Source organism: Ostrea edulis, chromosome 1 (assembly GCF_947568905.1).
Source record: "Ostrea edulis chromosome 1, xbOstEdul1.1, whole genome shotgun sequence".
Taxonomy (NCBI): domain Eukaryota; kingdom Metazoa; phylum Mollusca; class Bivalvia; order Ostreida; family Ostreidae; genus Ostrea; species Ostrea edulis.
The window spans coordinates 24,150,655-24,169,428 of record NC_079164.1 but is presented as its reverse complement, the minus strand read 5'-3'; the positions used below and the strand labels follow the sequence as shown (position 1 = coordinate 24,169,428).

At 33.3% G+C, this 18,774-nt stretch overlaps 1 protein-coding gene across 23 annotated transcripts in view; it reads left to right on the top strand.

Annotated features, from left to right (window-relative positions):
• The window catches only part of LOC125663760 (neurofilament heavy polypeptide-like), a 36,424-nt gene extending 17,893 nt beyond the window's left edge, over positions 1-18,531 (top strand). For 12 of the 23 annotated variants that reach the window (XM_048896099.2, XM_056153093.1, XM_056153094.1 and 9 more), the window contains 12 exons: positions 115-642; positions 921-1,070; positions 1,159-1,212; positions 1,314-1,464; positions 6,295-6,449; positions 6,699-7,842; positions 8,146-8,343; positions 11,588-11,757; positions 13,228-13,318; positions 14,390-14,461; positions 15,237-15,271; positions 16,962-18,531. In XM_048896099.2, coding sequence (XP_048752056.2) covers positions 115-642; positions 921-1,070; positions 1,159-1,212; positions 1,314-1,464; positions 6,295-6,449; positions 6,699-7,842; positions 8,146-8,343; positions 11,588-11,757; positions 13,228-13,318; positions 14,390-14,461; positions 15,237-15,271; positions 16,962-16,988 — 2,775 coding nt within the window. In that variant the 3' untranslated portion in view covers positions 16,989-18,531. Of the gene's footprint in view, positions 1-114; positions 643-920; positions 1,071-1,158; positions 1,213-1,313; positions 1,465-6,294; positions 6,450-6,698; positions 7,843-8,145; positions 8,344-10,883; positions 11,113-11,587; positions 11,758-13,227; positions 13,319-14,389; positions 14,462-14,633; positions 14,966-15,062; positions 15,092-15,236; positions 15,272-16,961 lie in introns of those variants that run through there. The other 11 variants (XM_056153101.1, XM_056153098.1, XM_056153096.1 and 8 more) reach the window with 7 other exon arrangements.
• The last annotated feature ends 243 nt before the right edge of the window (positions 18,532-18,774 follow it).

Genomic DNA, 18,774 nt, shown 5'->3' with positions numbered 1-18,774 from the left:
TAAATCAATCAAATAACATATAATAATTGTCAAACTACATGTATAATGATTGGATGAGTTGTACAGATTTGACTGTGTGAAAGTAGTGGCTAGCATGTTAGATTGGTTTTTCAGAAAGTTACTGATTCCACATTTAATGCTATGGCTTTCCAACACAAGGACACACATCTTTCCCCAGCATCTTCACTAGAGAAGGAATTTCCAAAAATGGCTGAACCTGCATCTGAAGAGTCCAAGAAGAATGATTTAAAGGACATCCAGTTCCCAAGAGCAGAGAGAAACACAGATCCTGGGATTCAGAGTGAGGATGAAGATGAGGAGCTCGAGCTACATGAAGAACTGCCCGAAGAATTGGAATTCGTATCCTCTCACCGGCAGGAGGAGGAGGAGGGGGAGGTTTATGATTCTTCTAAATTAATTTTGCCTACTTTTGGGGAGAGCAACACAGATGATTCACTTCTTGGGAATGTGGAGCTAGAGGAAGATGAAGAGGATGAAGAAGAGGAAGAAAAAATGGAGCATCAGAAACAAACTATGGAGGGAGAAGATCAAAAAGATCTGACAATGTTTTCGGGTCTGGATCATGATGACTCTGATCCAGATATTGATAAGTTAGTCGCAGAATGTGAATTCTTGCCTGAGGTTTGTGCTATGCTACTAGTTATTGCATTTCAGTTTGAATTTATAGTCAGCGTGTTTGAATTTATAGTTAGCGTGTTCTAACCCAAGCTGAAATGTGTGTCTAGATATGGTAATAGATTTATTTGTCAGACATTTCAGTGGCACAACCGTAACTGCTTGCATATGGACACAATACTAACGTGATATGTCAGTGATACTGCATCTTCATATTGTAACTTTTACTTTGATATATTAAGATCTGTCTGCAAAATATTCACAGCCTTTATCTAACATTGCAGACTGTTACTGATTCTACCATCAATGCCATGGTAGACAGGAATCGACCTTTAGCTAAATCATACCATCAGAGCCAGGAATTAGACAATGAGGAATCGGATAGAGACGAAACCATGGAAATAGATGCAACACAGGAAAACAGCCCTCCCCCAGTAATTCAAATTCTTTTTGTCATCTAAACAATTAAGGATTTCACCTTACAATGTGCAGTTAACAGTTTCATGTTATGAATTATTGCAGGAGGTTCGTATAAGAATTCAAAAAGAGGCCAGCTTAGATTTCTCAGTTCTTGAGGTGAGCATAATGACATGTGTATTTTATATCTACTGTTTCATCCATGATTCGTGAAGAAAATGAATAAATGTTTGATATATCTTGAAATTCTTTGTTTTAAGCCTGATAGTAACCATTTGGATGTGGATATTGGCAAGCACAAGACTAATCTGAGAAAGCAGGGATCACTGGCTAAGAGGAGGAAGCCAACTCGCTCTAATGTCCGGAGTGCTCTCCTGTCTGGGGAGGAAGCAATGTTCCAGGATTCTTCAGGTAACCTTTAAATCTTCTCAATCTTAAGGTAAAGCAATAATTTTATGAATTAAGATAGTGGTGTTATAAAAACAATCATAATTATGAAGAAAGAACAAGAGCCACGAATACCCAAATATGGCCCTGTAATTTTGAGTAAAATAAAGTATCTTCATTCCAAAATTCCAACATGGTATGAAATAGCTTAGACCCTCTTCTTTATAAATCCAGTGTGTTTTTTCCGCGAAAATTCACGCATATTGAAATTATAACATGCAGAACCCATAACAGTTGAGTTATTTTTGTAAAAGTTGATAATATCCAACAATATGCACCAAAAATTTGTATAACCCCCAGGCCTCGATCCAATAAGTATTAATGAATTGTAAATTAGTATATTACATACTGCATAGAAGTTAAGAGGTTTTTTGGATCGAGGCCTGGGGGATAAGTGAATTTTTACTTTTTATGTTCTGCAAATAACCGGAATTTCCCATTCCATGCACGAAATCCGAATACTTTTCCAAACTATAGGTTTAATACAAATCGTAATATTTAAATATTATAGTTTGGGATTGTTCCATTGTCTTTTTAAGAAACCAGTAATTATTCAAAGTTAATAAAATATGATTATTTCAAACAATATTATTGAAATAAAACCGGACCCGCGCCATCGTCGAAATCAGGCTACGTACTTCAATCAATTTTGCCCCCAAGATTTCAAATAGATTATATGCTCAATTTATGAACTTAAATATATATGTAACCATGTTAGGGATAGTTACAAAACCCTTGCACTAGTTAACAGTTTTAGTTATTTGATGAAACATATTACGAAGCTATGCCCTCCAATCCACTCCAGATACAATCGAGATCCACCCATCGTCTGCACCGCGCCTTCACTTCCACACATTTTCTTTATACGTTATCACACTATATATATTTTTATTATCTGAAGACCGTTGAATTTAATAAATATCTGGCTTCACATGTTTCATCTTCGTGCATTCAGTTTTCTTGGCATTGATAAGCATGTTGAAATCGCTGTTGCAGTACATAAAAAGACTTGGAGAGCCGAGGGGTGCCTAACTCGATAGGCTACTTAGATGCGAAGATATATTGGCCTATCCCATATTGTTTAATGGTTTCTAAAGTTATAGTACAATATATTTGTATCAGACAAAAATTAGGCGTCCACATAACAATACAAAGGATAGACTGTAGACTACAAGTTCCCTACAAGTCTCTGAGCTATCTACAACATTCGTTCGGTTGTTTACGTGTCAACCGATTTGGACATACGTCATCGGGTACCATTATATTTCGACACACAGCTATTCCGGTCCATTGCATATTTCATCCGTCAGAAATCAATATATAGAAATACATACAAATATGAATACGAAAAATATATCTAGCAATATGGATCTTGTTTTGCTTTTAAATGAAATTCATTGACAAACAGAATTACATTTTATCTTATTAGCAAAAATACAAGGCAGTTAATAAAAAGGGATAATAATAATGAATAATTCGAAAATGAAAAAAAAAAAGGAATGTAAAAAGAATGTTAACGAAAATAGTGTATATTTCATTGTTTCAATTATATTTATCATTGAAAATTCAGTCTCAACAGCAAATATTCAAAACCACAAATCTTATAACAAAATAAAAAAGACAAATGGAAAAAAGAAGATATCATTAATACTGATTAAAATAGAGGTGAACATATGAATGACACTCATTCCTGAAGTAAAAGTTGATTTGATTTGAACATATTTTATTGTCTGGATGTTATTACAAACGGATTGAGCACAAGTTCTTAAAACTTAGAACGCCCTCTCCTATATGACAATTGATTACATATATGATAATGTTCAAGAAATGAAACACAAAGGTATATCAAAGGTAAAAAATGATTAGCTTTCATAAAGCAATTATATCAATAATTATATCTGTAGATATATAAGTACAATTGATTAATATATACATGTATGTACAATTGATTAATATATGCATGTAGTACGTACAAAGTAATCGCTATGTAAATTCCATCAACTAAAAACGACCAGATCTCTTTATAAATAACTGAACATAGGAAAATAATTCTTCATTTTCTGTGGTACTGATTGCGTTATCTCCCCATAATAATACATGCGTGTCTACTATATGCAAATTATTCATTCTAAAAATAGCATTAAATAGGTCATTTCCTGGGGCAGTGTATTTTGCACATTAGAAAAAGAAATGGTAAGCATCTTCTACTTTACCACAAGTATGCAAAGGACTGTCAATGATATTACATCTAAATAAATCTATATTCAATACACAGTTGTGTCTTAGTCTCGTATGGATTACGTTCCAATAGCGTTCTCCGAAAGAAAAAAAGGATGGAAGGTGCGACTTTTGGAGGCGTAAATTTTTTTTAAACGAGCTTAATGTCGTAGATTGCCTTGTTTCTAGGGGCAAGGAATTCCATTCACGTACCCCTCTTGATTCAAAAGATGATTTATAAATGTTTAATCTGCATTTAGGAATGCCATAATTTTGCGATTGTCTTGTAACGTAATTTGATTCATGTGAACGAATATTTGGTAAAATTTCTTTCAGATACTCGGGTACCATATTGTGATAAATTTTGTACATAGTTATTCTTAATGTTGTCAATCTTCTAACAATAAGTGTTTCCCACCCAGTTTCGAAATATAGAGATTCCCTTGATGCCAATGATGTTAGTCCAGTAACCAATCTTGCTGTTGCTAACTGTAGTTTTTCAAGTTTTTCAGAATTTTGATTTGAACACCCACCCCATACTTCAGATGCATATTCTAGAGGAGGTCTAATGAAAGTAGTATATAAAATAGCAAAAGTTTTTGAACTGACCTTGAACTGTAATTTTTTAAGTAGTCCAAGTTTTTTATAAGCATTGGCTAACAGCGAATCAATGTAAGTTGACCATGTGCGATCATGTGAGAAAGTGATACCTAGGTGTTTATGTGTTGATACAAAATCTAAATTGCAATTTTGAAAATGTAGACAAGGTAATCATGTATTTTTCTTTGTACAAAAGAAGACGGCTTTTGTTTTCGAAGGATTAAAATTTAACAGCCATTGTTTAGACCAAGTAAAAGTTGATGTATTTATTTTTTAAATATATTATCCTACATAATTAAGTAAAATATTACTAAGCATTATAGAAGGAAAAACTGAACACATTATTAAACCACGCTGTCTTACTTAATTTAGTTCGAGTGTTTGTAACATGGAGGAAGTGTCTGATAATGGAAAAAGGTTTCCCTCATGCATTTTATGTAAGATATTAATTAAACCTAATGACAGGAAGAAATGTGAAAGTGTTAAAATAAGCAAATTTTATGGTGGATGCCAAACTACAGATGTGTTAATTCACCATGGAGTTAACCCCTTGATTGATAAAATTCTTGTTTCTATTTATGTGAAAATAACATCCGCTTAATTTTGTTTGCACACTTACCAAATATATGCAAGGAGGGAGTTTGGTTCTATTATATGTAGCAGTATCAGAATAAGATTTTTTAATTAATGAATTCGTTTCATAGATGTTATGGAGTTAATGATAATAATTAAGGCATTTTGAAATACACATAGGTCTAGATATTATTGTAATAAATGATCCGGATAGGAAACTAATGAAATTAGATAAATGGAACATATTTTACCTGATGATGAGTTCACGTGAACATTTTCTTAGCCAAATGTAAAATAAATTATCTCCATATGGCTAAACTAAATGTTCATGTGTTATTCTGTATATGTACGGCTACTTTTGTAACAGTCCCCCCCCCCCCCCCCCCCACACACACACACACACACACACACATCATAAACGTAACTTCCTATATAGCAAAACACAAAATGAACGTCTGAAACATAGGATTAAAATGTTTACTCACTGTCCAAAGTTGTACATGTAGCAACGTGCGTCTGAAATAACGCCGCTGTCCGAAGCCTGGCTATTACTGTTTTCGGCGTGTTTACATGTACATGCGGGATAATAATAACACCCCCAAGCAAATGATAAAAATAAGAATCCGCAAATTTATAAAAGATTGTTAAAAGAAGTGATCAATATGCAACCCGAAAACTATCGGTATATGCAATAAATGGTTATACAGTTCAAATATTGGGATTGGGTTTATCTTCATGTCATACTTAAATAACAAGGTAAGTAAAGAGGTACTGAATTAATATTACTTTAAAACTGTTGAATGGTTGCATATAAATAAAAATTAAAAAATATAAAGAGAGGGAAGGAGACAAACAGAGAGAGGAGAAAGAGATGTACGAGTATACTATATAGGTGTGTTTTAATATAGAATTAACATAGACAGATATAAATATTTACAGTATTATAATTAAATTGCACTGAATAGTGTTTTTGTTTCACTTTTATACCTAGAGAACTTTCACGTAAATGTACGTGAAACGTTGTAAAATTCTGACGTTACGTTGCAAAATTGCGACGTCAATAACAATCTGGCCAAAACAATGGGTACTTTGAACGTCAATAACTAAAAAAAATTGAAAAGATATCGGAAAAAAGATAACATATTTGAAAAATAGATATTCTTGGCTTCTGTCCCCGAGAATAATATCATGTTCTGACTGAGGGCCATTTTTGGCTATTCGTGGCTCTGGTTCTTTGCCAATAAATTCCATACTTTGTGAAATGTGTTGAGTAATGTTTTATAAACTTTATTTCACTTGGTTGCTATGAACATGATAAGGCTATTTCAACTAAAATGGAAGAAAATATTGAAGTCTGAAGAACACAAAGCAATGATCCTTGTTCATTTATTCTAATTTTAACAGAACCTAAGAGAGAACCTGCTGACAGTAAAGAAGATGAGGATGATGTGTTTGGTCAGAGGACTTCAACTTCCTCTACTGAAGGAGTACCAACTTCACCCCCAGCCAAAAAACCCAGCAAAGTCATGGTACCACTGCCAGGGTTCGGGGGCCCCAAGGTCAGCTTAATAGATACAATTTTACCTTAATCTTATGCATATTGTATTTTCAAGCAAGTAGAGAAATGACCCAGATTAAGCCCAATATCCACCATAAAGTATGTTCATGTATTGAGATACAGTACACTGTATACCTGCTACCTGTGAATGCAATAAAGTTTTAAATATTTTCTAAAAGGTGATCTTTTTCTGTGTAAAATCAAGCAAATAAGATATGAGAATTATTTATCTGGTATTCCGTTTTCCTAGCCTGAACTTAGGAGGCGCTCTGAAGAACAACACCAGGCAGACATGGCAGTCGATGAACCCAAAAAGAAAGACTTCCGAAGTTATGGAGTCAAATTACCTGTACCTCAAGTATCTAGAAAAAGTGAAAGCACTGACGAGACCATTAGCACAGCAGCTCTGAGGAAAGTTCCTAGGAAAGACGATGCTGAGAATCAGGAACCAGTTAAACATTATAATGTGTCCTCTCTGAAATCAGTGAAAAAAGAGAGTAGAGTCTCGAAAACTGAATCAGAATCTGACAAATTCTTTGAAAAGCCATCTTTACGACAAGTGTCTAGAAGTGAAAATAAAGAAAGGACTTCGGGTGAAAATAAATTTGAGAAACCTGCTTTAAAGACTGTTTCCAGACCAAATATGGACAAATCCAATGAAGTAGATGTGAAATTTGAGATTCCAGCCTTGAAACAAGTAACATTAGAGAGAGGTGAAATCAATAAATCTGATAAAGAAAATGAAAGTTTGTATAGCAGGCCATCTTTGAAATCCACACCAAAGCCTCCAGAAGAAAAGGCTGCCCCTACTACTCCAAAGAGTCCTGAGGCTAAAACATTTGAACTGCCCACTTTACGACCAACTCCAAAAGCAAGCAGGAGCAGACAAGAAGATACTCAACAGGACGCAGTTTCTTTTGAGAAGCCAGCTCTACGAAATGTTTCAAGACCATTGGAAAGAAAAGAGTCTGTCGAAACTGGATCTTTTGAGAAACCTACACTTAGGAATGTTGGTAAACCTCCATTGCCAGAGAAACGGATCTCCATTGCTGAAGATGACAGTGAGGACAAGCACAAATTTGATGTTCCTGCTTTGAGAATGGTACCAAGAGATCAGAAACCTACAGAAACATTGAGGAATGTCACAAGAGGAGAAAAAGGTTCAGAAATTGAGTTAATTCGAAAACCATCTTTAAAATCTACACCTCGTAAAGAGGTTCCTAAGTCGGAGGAGGGCAAGGAAACTCCAGGTTGGCTGAAAAACATGAAGTTGAGGAAAACTAAAAGTCAATCAGAAGACATAAACAATGTCGAGGAGAGTAAGGAGCAACCTGAGTGGCTGCAGACAGCCAGTGAAAAAAGAGAAAAGGCACTAGAAACACTCAACTCGAAAGGTAAGCTGATGTTAGCAGGAACCATCAGGATCTTTCAGTATTACTTTCTTTATTACCTCTCTTTTACTGTACAAATCTTACCATCATATGTTGCAATGTTTATCTATTTTATCTTTATTTTATCAATACTATAATGCATGGACAAACCTATACAGTCATTTTGTTTTTCCTGCATTAAATATCATGATAGTACATGCGTATCTAGTGAGAAAAAAATACAGGCATCTGGTGTTATATTTCTTAATCAATGTGATGAATGTCAACGATTTCAAATAGGACATTTGTTATTTTTGTTTTGTGTAGAAAACATTTCAAAAACTAGCTCAGAAAATAAAGTGCCTTGGTTAAGCCGAGACAATCTGAAGAAAACATCCACTCCACTACAAGAAAATAATGACAATTTACATTCCAATAACGAGGAGGGCAGACAGAGGCTTAGCTCAGTTGAAAGTAATGGTGACATTGACCATAGATCAAGGGAAAGAACTCCATCAAAGAATGGTATTCATCAAGCATTATCATTCTTGAACTAGCTGTAAAAATACTGCAGTACATAAAATGAAGAGAATTTTTTTTTCATATATTGCATATTGATAACTTTGAATTACATCCCTTTACCTAGGAATGTGCACTTGCTACAAACAAACGAAAATTATCCATGGGTTGATGTATATTGATGTATATTTCTCTGCATATTCTGGCTGTAATTAGTACAAATATCTATTGCTAAAGTTTAAGGAACTTGTAAATTTCCTGTGGTGTTCCAAGGTTGTGATATGTATCCCTTCCCTACATAAATCTATAAATTTTTATGCCCCCGAGATCTAAGATCGGGGGGCATATTGTTTTTGTCCTGTCTGTCAGTCTGTCTGAAACTTTAACCTTGCTAATAACTTTTGAACAGTAAGTGATAGAGCTTTGATATTTCACATGAGTATTCCTTGTGACAAAACCTTTCCGTGGGTACCAACATTTTTGACCCTGTGACCTTGACCTTGGAGTTTGACCTACTTTTTGAAAACTTGAACCTTGCTAATAACTTTTGAACAGTAAGTGATAGAGCTTTGATATTTCACATGATCATTCCTTGTGACAAGACCTTTCCATGGGTACCAATATGTTTGACCATATGACCTTGGAGTTTGACCTACTTTTTGAAAACTTTAACCTTGCTAATAACTTTTGAACAATAAGTTATAGAGCTTTGATATTTCGCATGAGTATTCCTTGTGACAAGACCTTTCCGTTGGTATTAAACCTTTTGACCTTGACATTTAACTTACTTTTAATTTTTTTTTTTACATTGGTCATAACTTCTAAAAGGTAAATATTAGAGCTTTCATATTATACATGAGCATTTCTTTTGACAAGATCTTTTTACTGGTACCAAGATATTTGCCCTTGTGACCTTGGTCATCTTTGGAATTGGCCATTATCGGGGGCATTTGTGTTTCACAAACACATCTTGTTTACCCATATAATTGAGAAATGGGAATCAAAAATAAGATTCCATTTGGTAGACTATATTCATTTCTCTTCCATGAACATAAATTCAGTGCCCATTTCATAATTATTATTTTTTTAAAAAGTTTGTTTATAGCAAGTGTCATTAATAGCTAATGCACAATAGCATTTACAGTAGCTTGCTGTGTGATATGATTCACTAATCTTCAATGTTACCACATCAAAGACTGATGCATTAAATCTCAGTCAGCTGCTATAAACATCACTCTCAGGTGACAGATATAGTGATGACCAAAGGAATGTAAATCTACTGCTTACGTAAATCCAATAGATTGATATTTATTGATTTGTAAATGATGATCTGGCTGAGATGGTGAGAGATATTAAGCATGTGTGTTTTCTCTGGGGTCACGGGGTCACAGGACAATCTTTAGCTGTCACTAAAATCTCAGCAATATCTTGAAAAGGGTTTGAACTAATGAGTTACTTTTATATTCACACAATGGGTTACTTTAATTAAAAGCTTGTCTGCGAGTGCTTCTGGGGCCAAAGGGTGTGGTTTCTGTTAGTAAAATTGACAGTTATTTTCTCAAATAAATGATATTTATTAACAGAAACCATACCTTTCTGGCTAATGGAACCTCAGAGCAAATCACAGACAAGGTTTTCGTATGACCAACCGAAGGTACAAATACTATATGAGCGTTTTCAGCTGTTGGAAATTTTTGTGATTTGATCCTTAGAATGGTACAGTTGCAAATTCCTATATAACAGGTATTTCTGACGTTGGAAATTTTTGCAATTTGATCCCTAACTTGTGGCAAATTATTTTCTGCATTTCCAATTTTTGCTGTTGCATTAAACATATAAGGAGAACCACAGAAAATACCCATTATACAATATACATGTACTAGTATTTTGAATTTCTAATTTATGCAACTATACATTACATCTGTGTATACCGGTATGGCTTTATACATGTAAATATATATTTTGCAGTTGTGATTTTGTGGATTTTTCCTATCTGCAAAATTCAACAAAAACTGAACATCCTTACAATTCTTATGTTGTAGCTAATAAATTTACAATCTATTTTTAGTAACAGAGAAGATGCAAAAAGATAAAGATGATATTTTATCATCTAAATGTAGTACATGTATGTGATTTAAACAATAACTATAAAAAAACTTCTATGTTGCCACCTTTTTAAAGATGTCAGACATGCAAATTTATGCAGATGTTGAACATCAGAAGATCACACATTTTACTTATAGAAACAGCATAATAAAAATATATAAAAACTGGTTAAAACAAAATTTTGATTTTAACAGTTTCATAAAACTGCGTATTTCATTTATATAAATACATCAATTGTGGGTATCAAGGAAATCAATAATAGAGACACAATAAAGAAATATGGCATAGGAGTTTTTGCTTCTTAGCAAGCCACTGCAACACTCTTAGAAAATATTTAGATAATTGATTATTTATACCAAATATCAACTTTTTTTGTATGAAATAGTTTACTAAAATCTTTTTAATTGATTGATTTTATATAGTTAAACATTACTTTTGAGAATTTGCCGATGAAGGGCTGCAAAATTTAGGCTTCAATGCTTAGCACTTATGGCCTTTGAGCAGAGAGGGATCTTTAAGGTGCCACATGTGCTGTTGCAGAGGGCCTTGGTTTTTGCGGTTTCATCCGAAGGGCCATCCCATTTAGTCAACTCTTACAACAAGCAAGGGGGCACTGAGGACCTATTCTAACCCAGATCCCCAAGGGAATAAAATTCTTTGCAGTGAATAAAATTCTTACACAAGGTATATTTCTATCATTTGCAAAGTTTAATTAATCAAAGACTTTGTAAAAATCGATGATGTCACATAAGGGTGAAGTTACCTTAATGAATAAACTACATTCATCCAACATAGCAGCTGACTTTATCACCCCTGATATACGAATGCTGTAACAACTTCTGATGTGGTAACATTGTATGATTATGTGTGTCGCATTACAAACAGGGCTATACCCCTACATTCTTGTATGTTTCCATTTGCTTCTCTACAAGATTTAGTTGTATTTCTGTATTTTCTGTATATATTCTTTCATGTAATTATGATATCAAGTGCATATATACATATCGTAATCTTACTCTTATTCTTCATAATGCAATATGACATAGAGGAATGCATCATTTATATTGTGATAATTGGATTGATAGACATCTGATTTATGGTTATACTTTGGTTTTTGATGATATGTATTCTATTGATTACTCAGATGGCCAGAAAGCAAACTATGTACCAAGTTGGATGAAAGCCCAGGACAGCCGTCATAAGTCAAATCCTAACTTGAATTTTGTGACTCCAGCATCTAACTCGGAAGAACTACCAGATTGGAAGAAAGCACTGGCCGAAAAAAGAAAATCAAGACGGGACTCAGACATCATAGTATGTACATGTGAAATTAGATTTACTGGCACAGATTATCTGATCATCTTTTGATGGTGTTAGATTTTCTTTTGGGAAGAGCTGCCCTCCCCGCCACCACCACCATTTTTAGTCCACCTGAGCTGAAGGCTCAAGTGAGATTTTCTGATCAAAACTTTCTGTTGGTGTTGATGTCATAAAATTTTCACATTTTCATCTTCTTCTCCAGAACCACTTGGTCAATTTCAACCAAACTTTGCACAAATCATCCTTGAGTGAAGGGGATTCAATTTTTGTCAAATGAGGGACAATGCCCTTCTCCAAGGGGATATAATAGCAAAAATACACTGACAAATACTAAAATCTTCTTTTCCAGGCCAATCGAAATCAAACTTGATACAAATCATTCTTGGGTGAAGGGAATTCAATTTTGTTTAAATGAAGGGCCATGTTCCCTTCAAAGGGAGATAATCACAAAAATGTAAAAATAGGCTGGGGTCATTTAAAAATCTTATCAAGAATCACTGGGCCAGAAAAGTTAAAATTTACATGAAAGCTTCCCGACATAGTGTAGATTCAAGTTTTTTTTTTAAATCATGGCCCCTGGGAGTAGGGTGGAGCCACAATAGGGAATAAAAATTTCACATGCGAATATATAGGTAAAAATCTTTTAAAATCTTCTTCTCAAGAATCACTGGTTCAGAAAAGTTCAAATTTAGATGGCAGCTCCCTGACATTGCAGATTAAAGTTTGTTAAAATTATGATCCCCTGGGATAGGGTGGGATCACAATAGGGGATCAAAGTTTTAGATGTGAATATATTGAGAAAATCTTTAAATATGGGCTGAGGTGAGTGATGTGGCCCATGGGGCCTTTGTTTTCATGGCAGTTCATTTTCTTTCTTGTACTTGCTGAGGCTATTTTTGGTATTTGGCTGATTTAATTTTAGCATATTGCATCATTCTCCATCTCTAACCCATGTTATGAATGATGATCGACTGATGTCAAGGGTTAGTGCAAGGTAACAAATCAATAACCCTTGACTTGTGAAGATGTCTCAAGTTATTCGTTTGAAGTTCATCAGAGTGAATCCTTTCTTCAATTTCATATTCACAGAGCCATTTTTGGCTAAAGATTACTGAATTCATTGGACAGGCTTATTTTGCAGCTCGAGTTTAATTGCTTATAATTGATGTCTATAGAGGGTGTCTTTTGGTACATCACATTACCATACCTTGAAAACAACAAAAATTGGATTATTTAACCACAATACTTCAGTTTCTTAACTTCTAACACATTGTCTGTTTTAAACATACACCTTTTTATTGCAAGCTGCAGAGCAAAGCAACATTGAGTAACACATACGTTTATTGCCTGTCTGTTCATCTGTCACACTGTTTAACGTCATTGCATAAAACACATATTTTCTTTGGAACACTCTAATTCATCATCTTGTAGTTTACTTAAGTTGCACCTTATTCTGCTCATTAGGTTAAACCGACAGCCGACAGTGAGAAGGAAATTCCTCCCTGGAAGCAGGAACTGGCCAAAAAGGGAATGAAATCCTCCACCCCTGTCAAACGTAAGTGTCTACCATCATCAGGGGTTCAGGTTCCTTCAAGCTTGAAGTCCAAGTTATACTGATTTCAGATTCAGACTTAATAATTAGAAATAATAAATAGAAATGCTTCTAGTCTATATCAGTGAATGATAAAAGAAATTAAAGTCATTCTAGTTTAAAATGAATATAGTGTAAAGTGCAAATTTGTATTTACTTACCCACAAATGTCACAAAAAGATAGAAACAAGTTTCAAAATGGCTTCTTGCAGTGGCAGATTTAGGTCCAGTTCTAGTCTGAAATGCATTAAAATGAATTATTTTGAATCAATAAGTCAAGTTTATTCTTTATGTTTAAATTCTATAAAGGATGTGGTGACTATGAATGAAAGAAAGAAGGAACAAGAATTTCAGTCAAAAATGCATTAAAATGCACCATTTTGAATCAATCTTTTTAAAAATTTACCAGGGGATTCCCCCCCCCCCCCAATGCTCCCATGCTATCCCCCTTTGGTCCTCAACCCCCCCCCCCCCCCCCCACCTCACCCCCGCAAGTTCTAGATCCACCACTGTTCTGACAGTTAGTTTACAGTATTACAAATTTTGAAAATGGTAGATTTGAAAATTTCTCACTAGGCCTTCCTAGATATTAAGACTTTTAGAACATGAGCATGTGAAATTTTTATTGAATCTCCCACCTGTCATCTTACACCCTAATTATATATAGATACATGTCTCTGTGCAATGTATGTCCATCTACTGTGGTGGGTGAACTAATGGACTAGCTAGCAACTTTCATTGATTTTATTATTTTGAAAGGAAGAAACAGAATCAAAACAGTAAAATATGCTTATAATGAAGTACTGAGGACGAACAATTTTGATTTATTATAAACATAATTTGTTATATTCATTGAGTTTACTACTATGGTTTAAAATAACAGGAAATGAAAATCACTCTGCTGCAAGTGTGAATTCATTATAAGTGTAATCACTATAACCATGATTTACTGTATTATTAATTCTTCTCCATTTGATTCACCATTAATGCATTGCATACTAGTTTGAAACAAGCACCATTTATTATGCATTTTAGCTTCATCAGAACAAAGGAAATCAGAACCCGAGTGGAAACTCAAGGCAGACGAGAAACGACAGAGAATTATAAGTAAGTGTACCTTATAACGTGAGCTTGTGTTTGGTAGGAGTACCTGGCTGAGGTTGTGTAGATGTTCTTTGAAATTCACATTGACCAAACTTAGATATACATGCAGTAGATTTTCTTGGTCAGATATGTTAGAATGTAAAATACAGAAATTTTCTTATGATATTTGTAACAGAAGTATATTCAGATAAAGATGCCTTATAGGTGAGTTGTCCCTCCAGAAATGCAAAGAGCCTCAAAATGTGAAATTTTACTCACTGAATCCCTTCATGGTACAATCTGTGAAGAGCACATCCACTTCGGGTGATTTGTCCATTATGTGTTACCACTCTGTACATATTACTAATCTCTGTGACATTAAACATTTTACACACCCATTTACATGTATCAAAACCATTCACAGTTCCGTGAAGTACTCTTTCACCCATTCACAATCTGCATATCATCAAAATCATATTTCAGCAATATATCTCCCCCAAGTATGATTTAATTTTGATTTTAAGAAAATCATTGTCAATTGTTTATGTTTGTTATGAAGGACTTTAATCACAGATGTGGTCAAATATACATCTATCATATATAAACAAAAATGTGTTATGCACAGGTTGGTCAAGAATGGACGATGGTTTTTAGGTATGACCTTTTTGAGTGATTGGTGGGGGAAAGGTGTTTTGACCAGAAAAGAAATAGGTTATAGAGCCTGAAGTTTTCTGTAAGAGATTTTGTGTGGTCTCTGCTTGGACTTGTTCATATAGATTTTTGAATTCCAATTTTCCAGTACATTTTAAGACAGATCCAGATGATGAAGAACAGGTATAGCATGGCATTATAAGGCATCGTAACAGCCAAAAATAAAATGGAAATGAGAAAAGATTGTAGTCTAGAGGTTGAAAAATTTGCTATGTTCAAGGATACAGCATTTATATATTAATACATGTAATAACAATATTCAGTGTAGAAATCAAATATATCATTTGTTTATTGAAAATGAAATGTTCCAAAACTCATTTTGATAATGAAATCAGTCTTATTTATTTGCATTGTGTGTAGAGTTTGTTTTAAAAAAAATTAATACAAAATCAAAGACATTTTATTTTGTTTATATATCTTATTTATGTATTTATTTTTTGCATGTCTGTACATTGCATATTATAAGAGAATTTTGCAATGCATTTTGCTGTAAAAACTTTCAAAATCTACTGATATACAGTAATACACAGTTATAGGGAACTTCCAGGGCCAGTGATAACCAGTTCATTATAACCCAACTTGTTCGATCCAGTACAATTTTCATAATTTTTCTCTCATAGGGAAATAGATTATCACTTTGCAATAAGTGTGAATTTGTTTTAGGCATGTTCATTATAAGTGTGTTTTACTGTATATAGACAAGGGACATTATTACTTAGTCAATAGATTCCTTAAACCAACTGTAATGATTCATACATTTTCTTTTATCTAAAAGTGATGGCAAGCTCCAAACATAAAAAACAGACTATTTTTAGTTTAGATTTTATTTTCTGAGAATAATCCAGCTAGAGGATTTTTTGTCGCAAGGTTCTGACGCATTTTGTTAGTGTTAAATGTAAATGTTTTGCTGAATATTAACACATGTACATTTATTGAATGCGAATAAGCCGAACATATGATTTGTTGGACCATCAGACAAAATGTTGCCCTAAGCCAAAGGCAACATTTTGTCTAAAGGTGTAATAAATCATTTGTTGCCCAAATCCCTATCTATTTGCTTTTACAAATGCATGTATCAACTTGAATTTAATTCATTAGAATTTTGTTTTCAACTTGAATTCAGTACAAACAAACAATAAACTGACCATATTTCATAAACTTTAAAGATCCTGAGTATCATCATCCATTGCATCTACACCCCAAGTTGATACCATGAATACGATTTTACCAAATGACATCAATTAAGGGGAGATTATTACCTTATACAAAACATGTCATCAATCAAGAAAATCCTCAGACTTTTTTGCTATGATGTTTTACTTTATTTATTTGTTCTTAAGGTTACATAGCAACTTGTAATTATTCAATGCTGGATGTCACTGATAATCAAAGATATTAACAACTTTTACTTGCATCGTTTTATAAAGAAGAAAAATATCTACATATTGTATATGTTAAACAAGAAAAATCTATCAAGAATATGAAATACTGTAAAATTGAAAATAAATTTGAAGTTATTTTGAATATACGTCAAGTTAACAGTGAATACACAATTTACATGACAGGTGCTTCAATGGACTTTGTGGTTACTCCATGTTGATTTTCTTCTTAGTGATTATAATGATATATATTTTAAACAATAATCAAGCTTCACCAAATTCACAAAGTCAGACAGATTCATTGATTGATATAACACAACAATAAGTGGTTATCACAAGTTTCACAGTATTTTGTCTTTGTGAATACATATGCAACATTTTGAATTTAATTACCAAGTGACTAAAATACTCAATATTTTCCCCTCATTTTTCAGAGACTGGACTCTTCGACAAAACCTTAAGGAAAACGTAAATCAGAGAGGGGTTCAAAGAAATCAACAAAGTTACAATATGTACATTGACCAGAATTTATTTTGTAGCAATTTGCATGCATACATTATTTACTAAAGATTTGCATATTAAATATGGAAACCTAGGGTAATGATATTTTAAGCATTCACCATTTCTGTATAATAGTTCCTGGTACCATTTTAATATATCATATCTGTAAAACTGAGAATGTGAAATACTTCCTGCTAGATTTATAATTATATAGCTAGGGTGAGTGATTTTTGTGCAGCTGTTTAGAAATAGATTGGTATTACTGTAAAAAGAGGGAACATGACTGTCGAAAATAGATTATGTTTATGAACATGTAGATGATGACAGCAGAGAGATATTCTTCCTTCCCTCTCATTATTTCTGTTTTACTTATAAGAGTTTTTGATATCATTTAAAAGGGAATATACATATATATCTTTTCGTTTTTATAGAAAGATCAAGTTCTGAATTCAGTCTATGTAACACACCCAGATTGCTTTGGCATTGTTAATGAAACCAAATATTTTCATGCTTAGCAGAATTGATAAGTGTCAAGATTAGATATAATTTGTAACACACACCTGTATACTAGATTCCTGGTAATCTTGCTTTCTTTCATCATTTACATCAATGTAAAACAATGCTAGTATATACAATTTACCTGCTTATAATGTTACATGCATGGCTAGCCACGGTGTAACAAAATTCATATCATTGTTGGTATCATGTGCTACTAGTAGCTGGACTGTAGCATGGGATATAGATTGTAAGGAACGGTTTCCAGTTAGTGAACACGTGGGTTGCCTGTATGTTTCTCTATGTATTCTTCTTAATTCCTGATATTACATCATTAGTATAGTTATCACTGCTGGTTTTACAGTGAAACACAGATATAGCAAACCTTCAGGGCCAGCAGAAAGAAAACTTTCATTATATCTAATACATTGTACATTTTTTGCTATTTTCCTCATATAGGGAAATTTTAAAATAAGTGTGAATTCATTATAAGCATGAATTCATTATTTGCATGTTCATTATAAGTGTGTTTTACTCTATTGTGGATTTTATCGAGAGCATTCCAATCTCCCGAAAGTATGTTACAGAAACAAAGTGTTTCGTGATAAATGAAAAGTATCGGAAGTTTAGAAAATTTTATTTTATTTTAATGAGAATAATTCATGCACTCCAAAATGTCCAGATTGTAGATTTATAGATGATTGTTCATTTCCTGGTGACGTAATATGGGACCATTAGACAATGTCCTCTCCCCGTTTTGCTCAATGTGATAGAAAGTGTGGTGCATTTTTTCTTTTTTGTAAAAGACTTGATTCAAAGAAAAGTTTTAATACAAATGTTATAATTAATGTGTTTATAGCTGTATATTTTTAGGATTTCATTTAAGACCATTGTGAGTGCAAGAGCACTTAAAAAGCTTATCACTTTGTGATGGTTATATTGTCATGTCTCAAAGTTATGATTCATTTGATATAATATTAATAAAGTCGTATAAAATTTTTACAGATATACATGTCAAATTCTTTTTTAATTATAAGGAAATTTTTATTGTTGGGATCATATACATGTACCATAAACAAAAATAGCATATGTTGAGGAAATATGATAACATGGTGTATATTTCATGGAGTAGTTTGTGAGATTTCAATGCTTTTGACTTTGCGTACTTAGAAAATATACAGAATTTCTGGAAACAATATCCGATAAAGTGATTCATAGATATGCATTTTGAAATACCTGAGTCACCTTGCA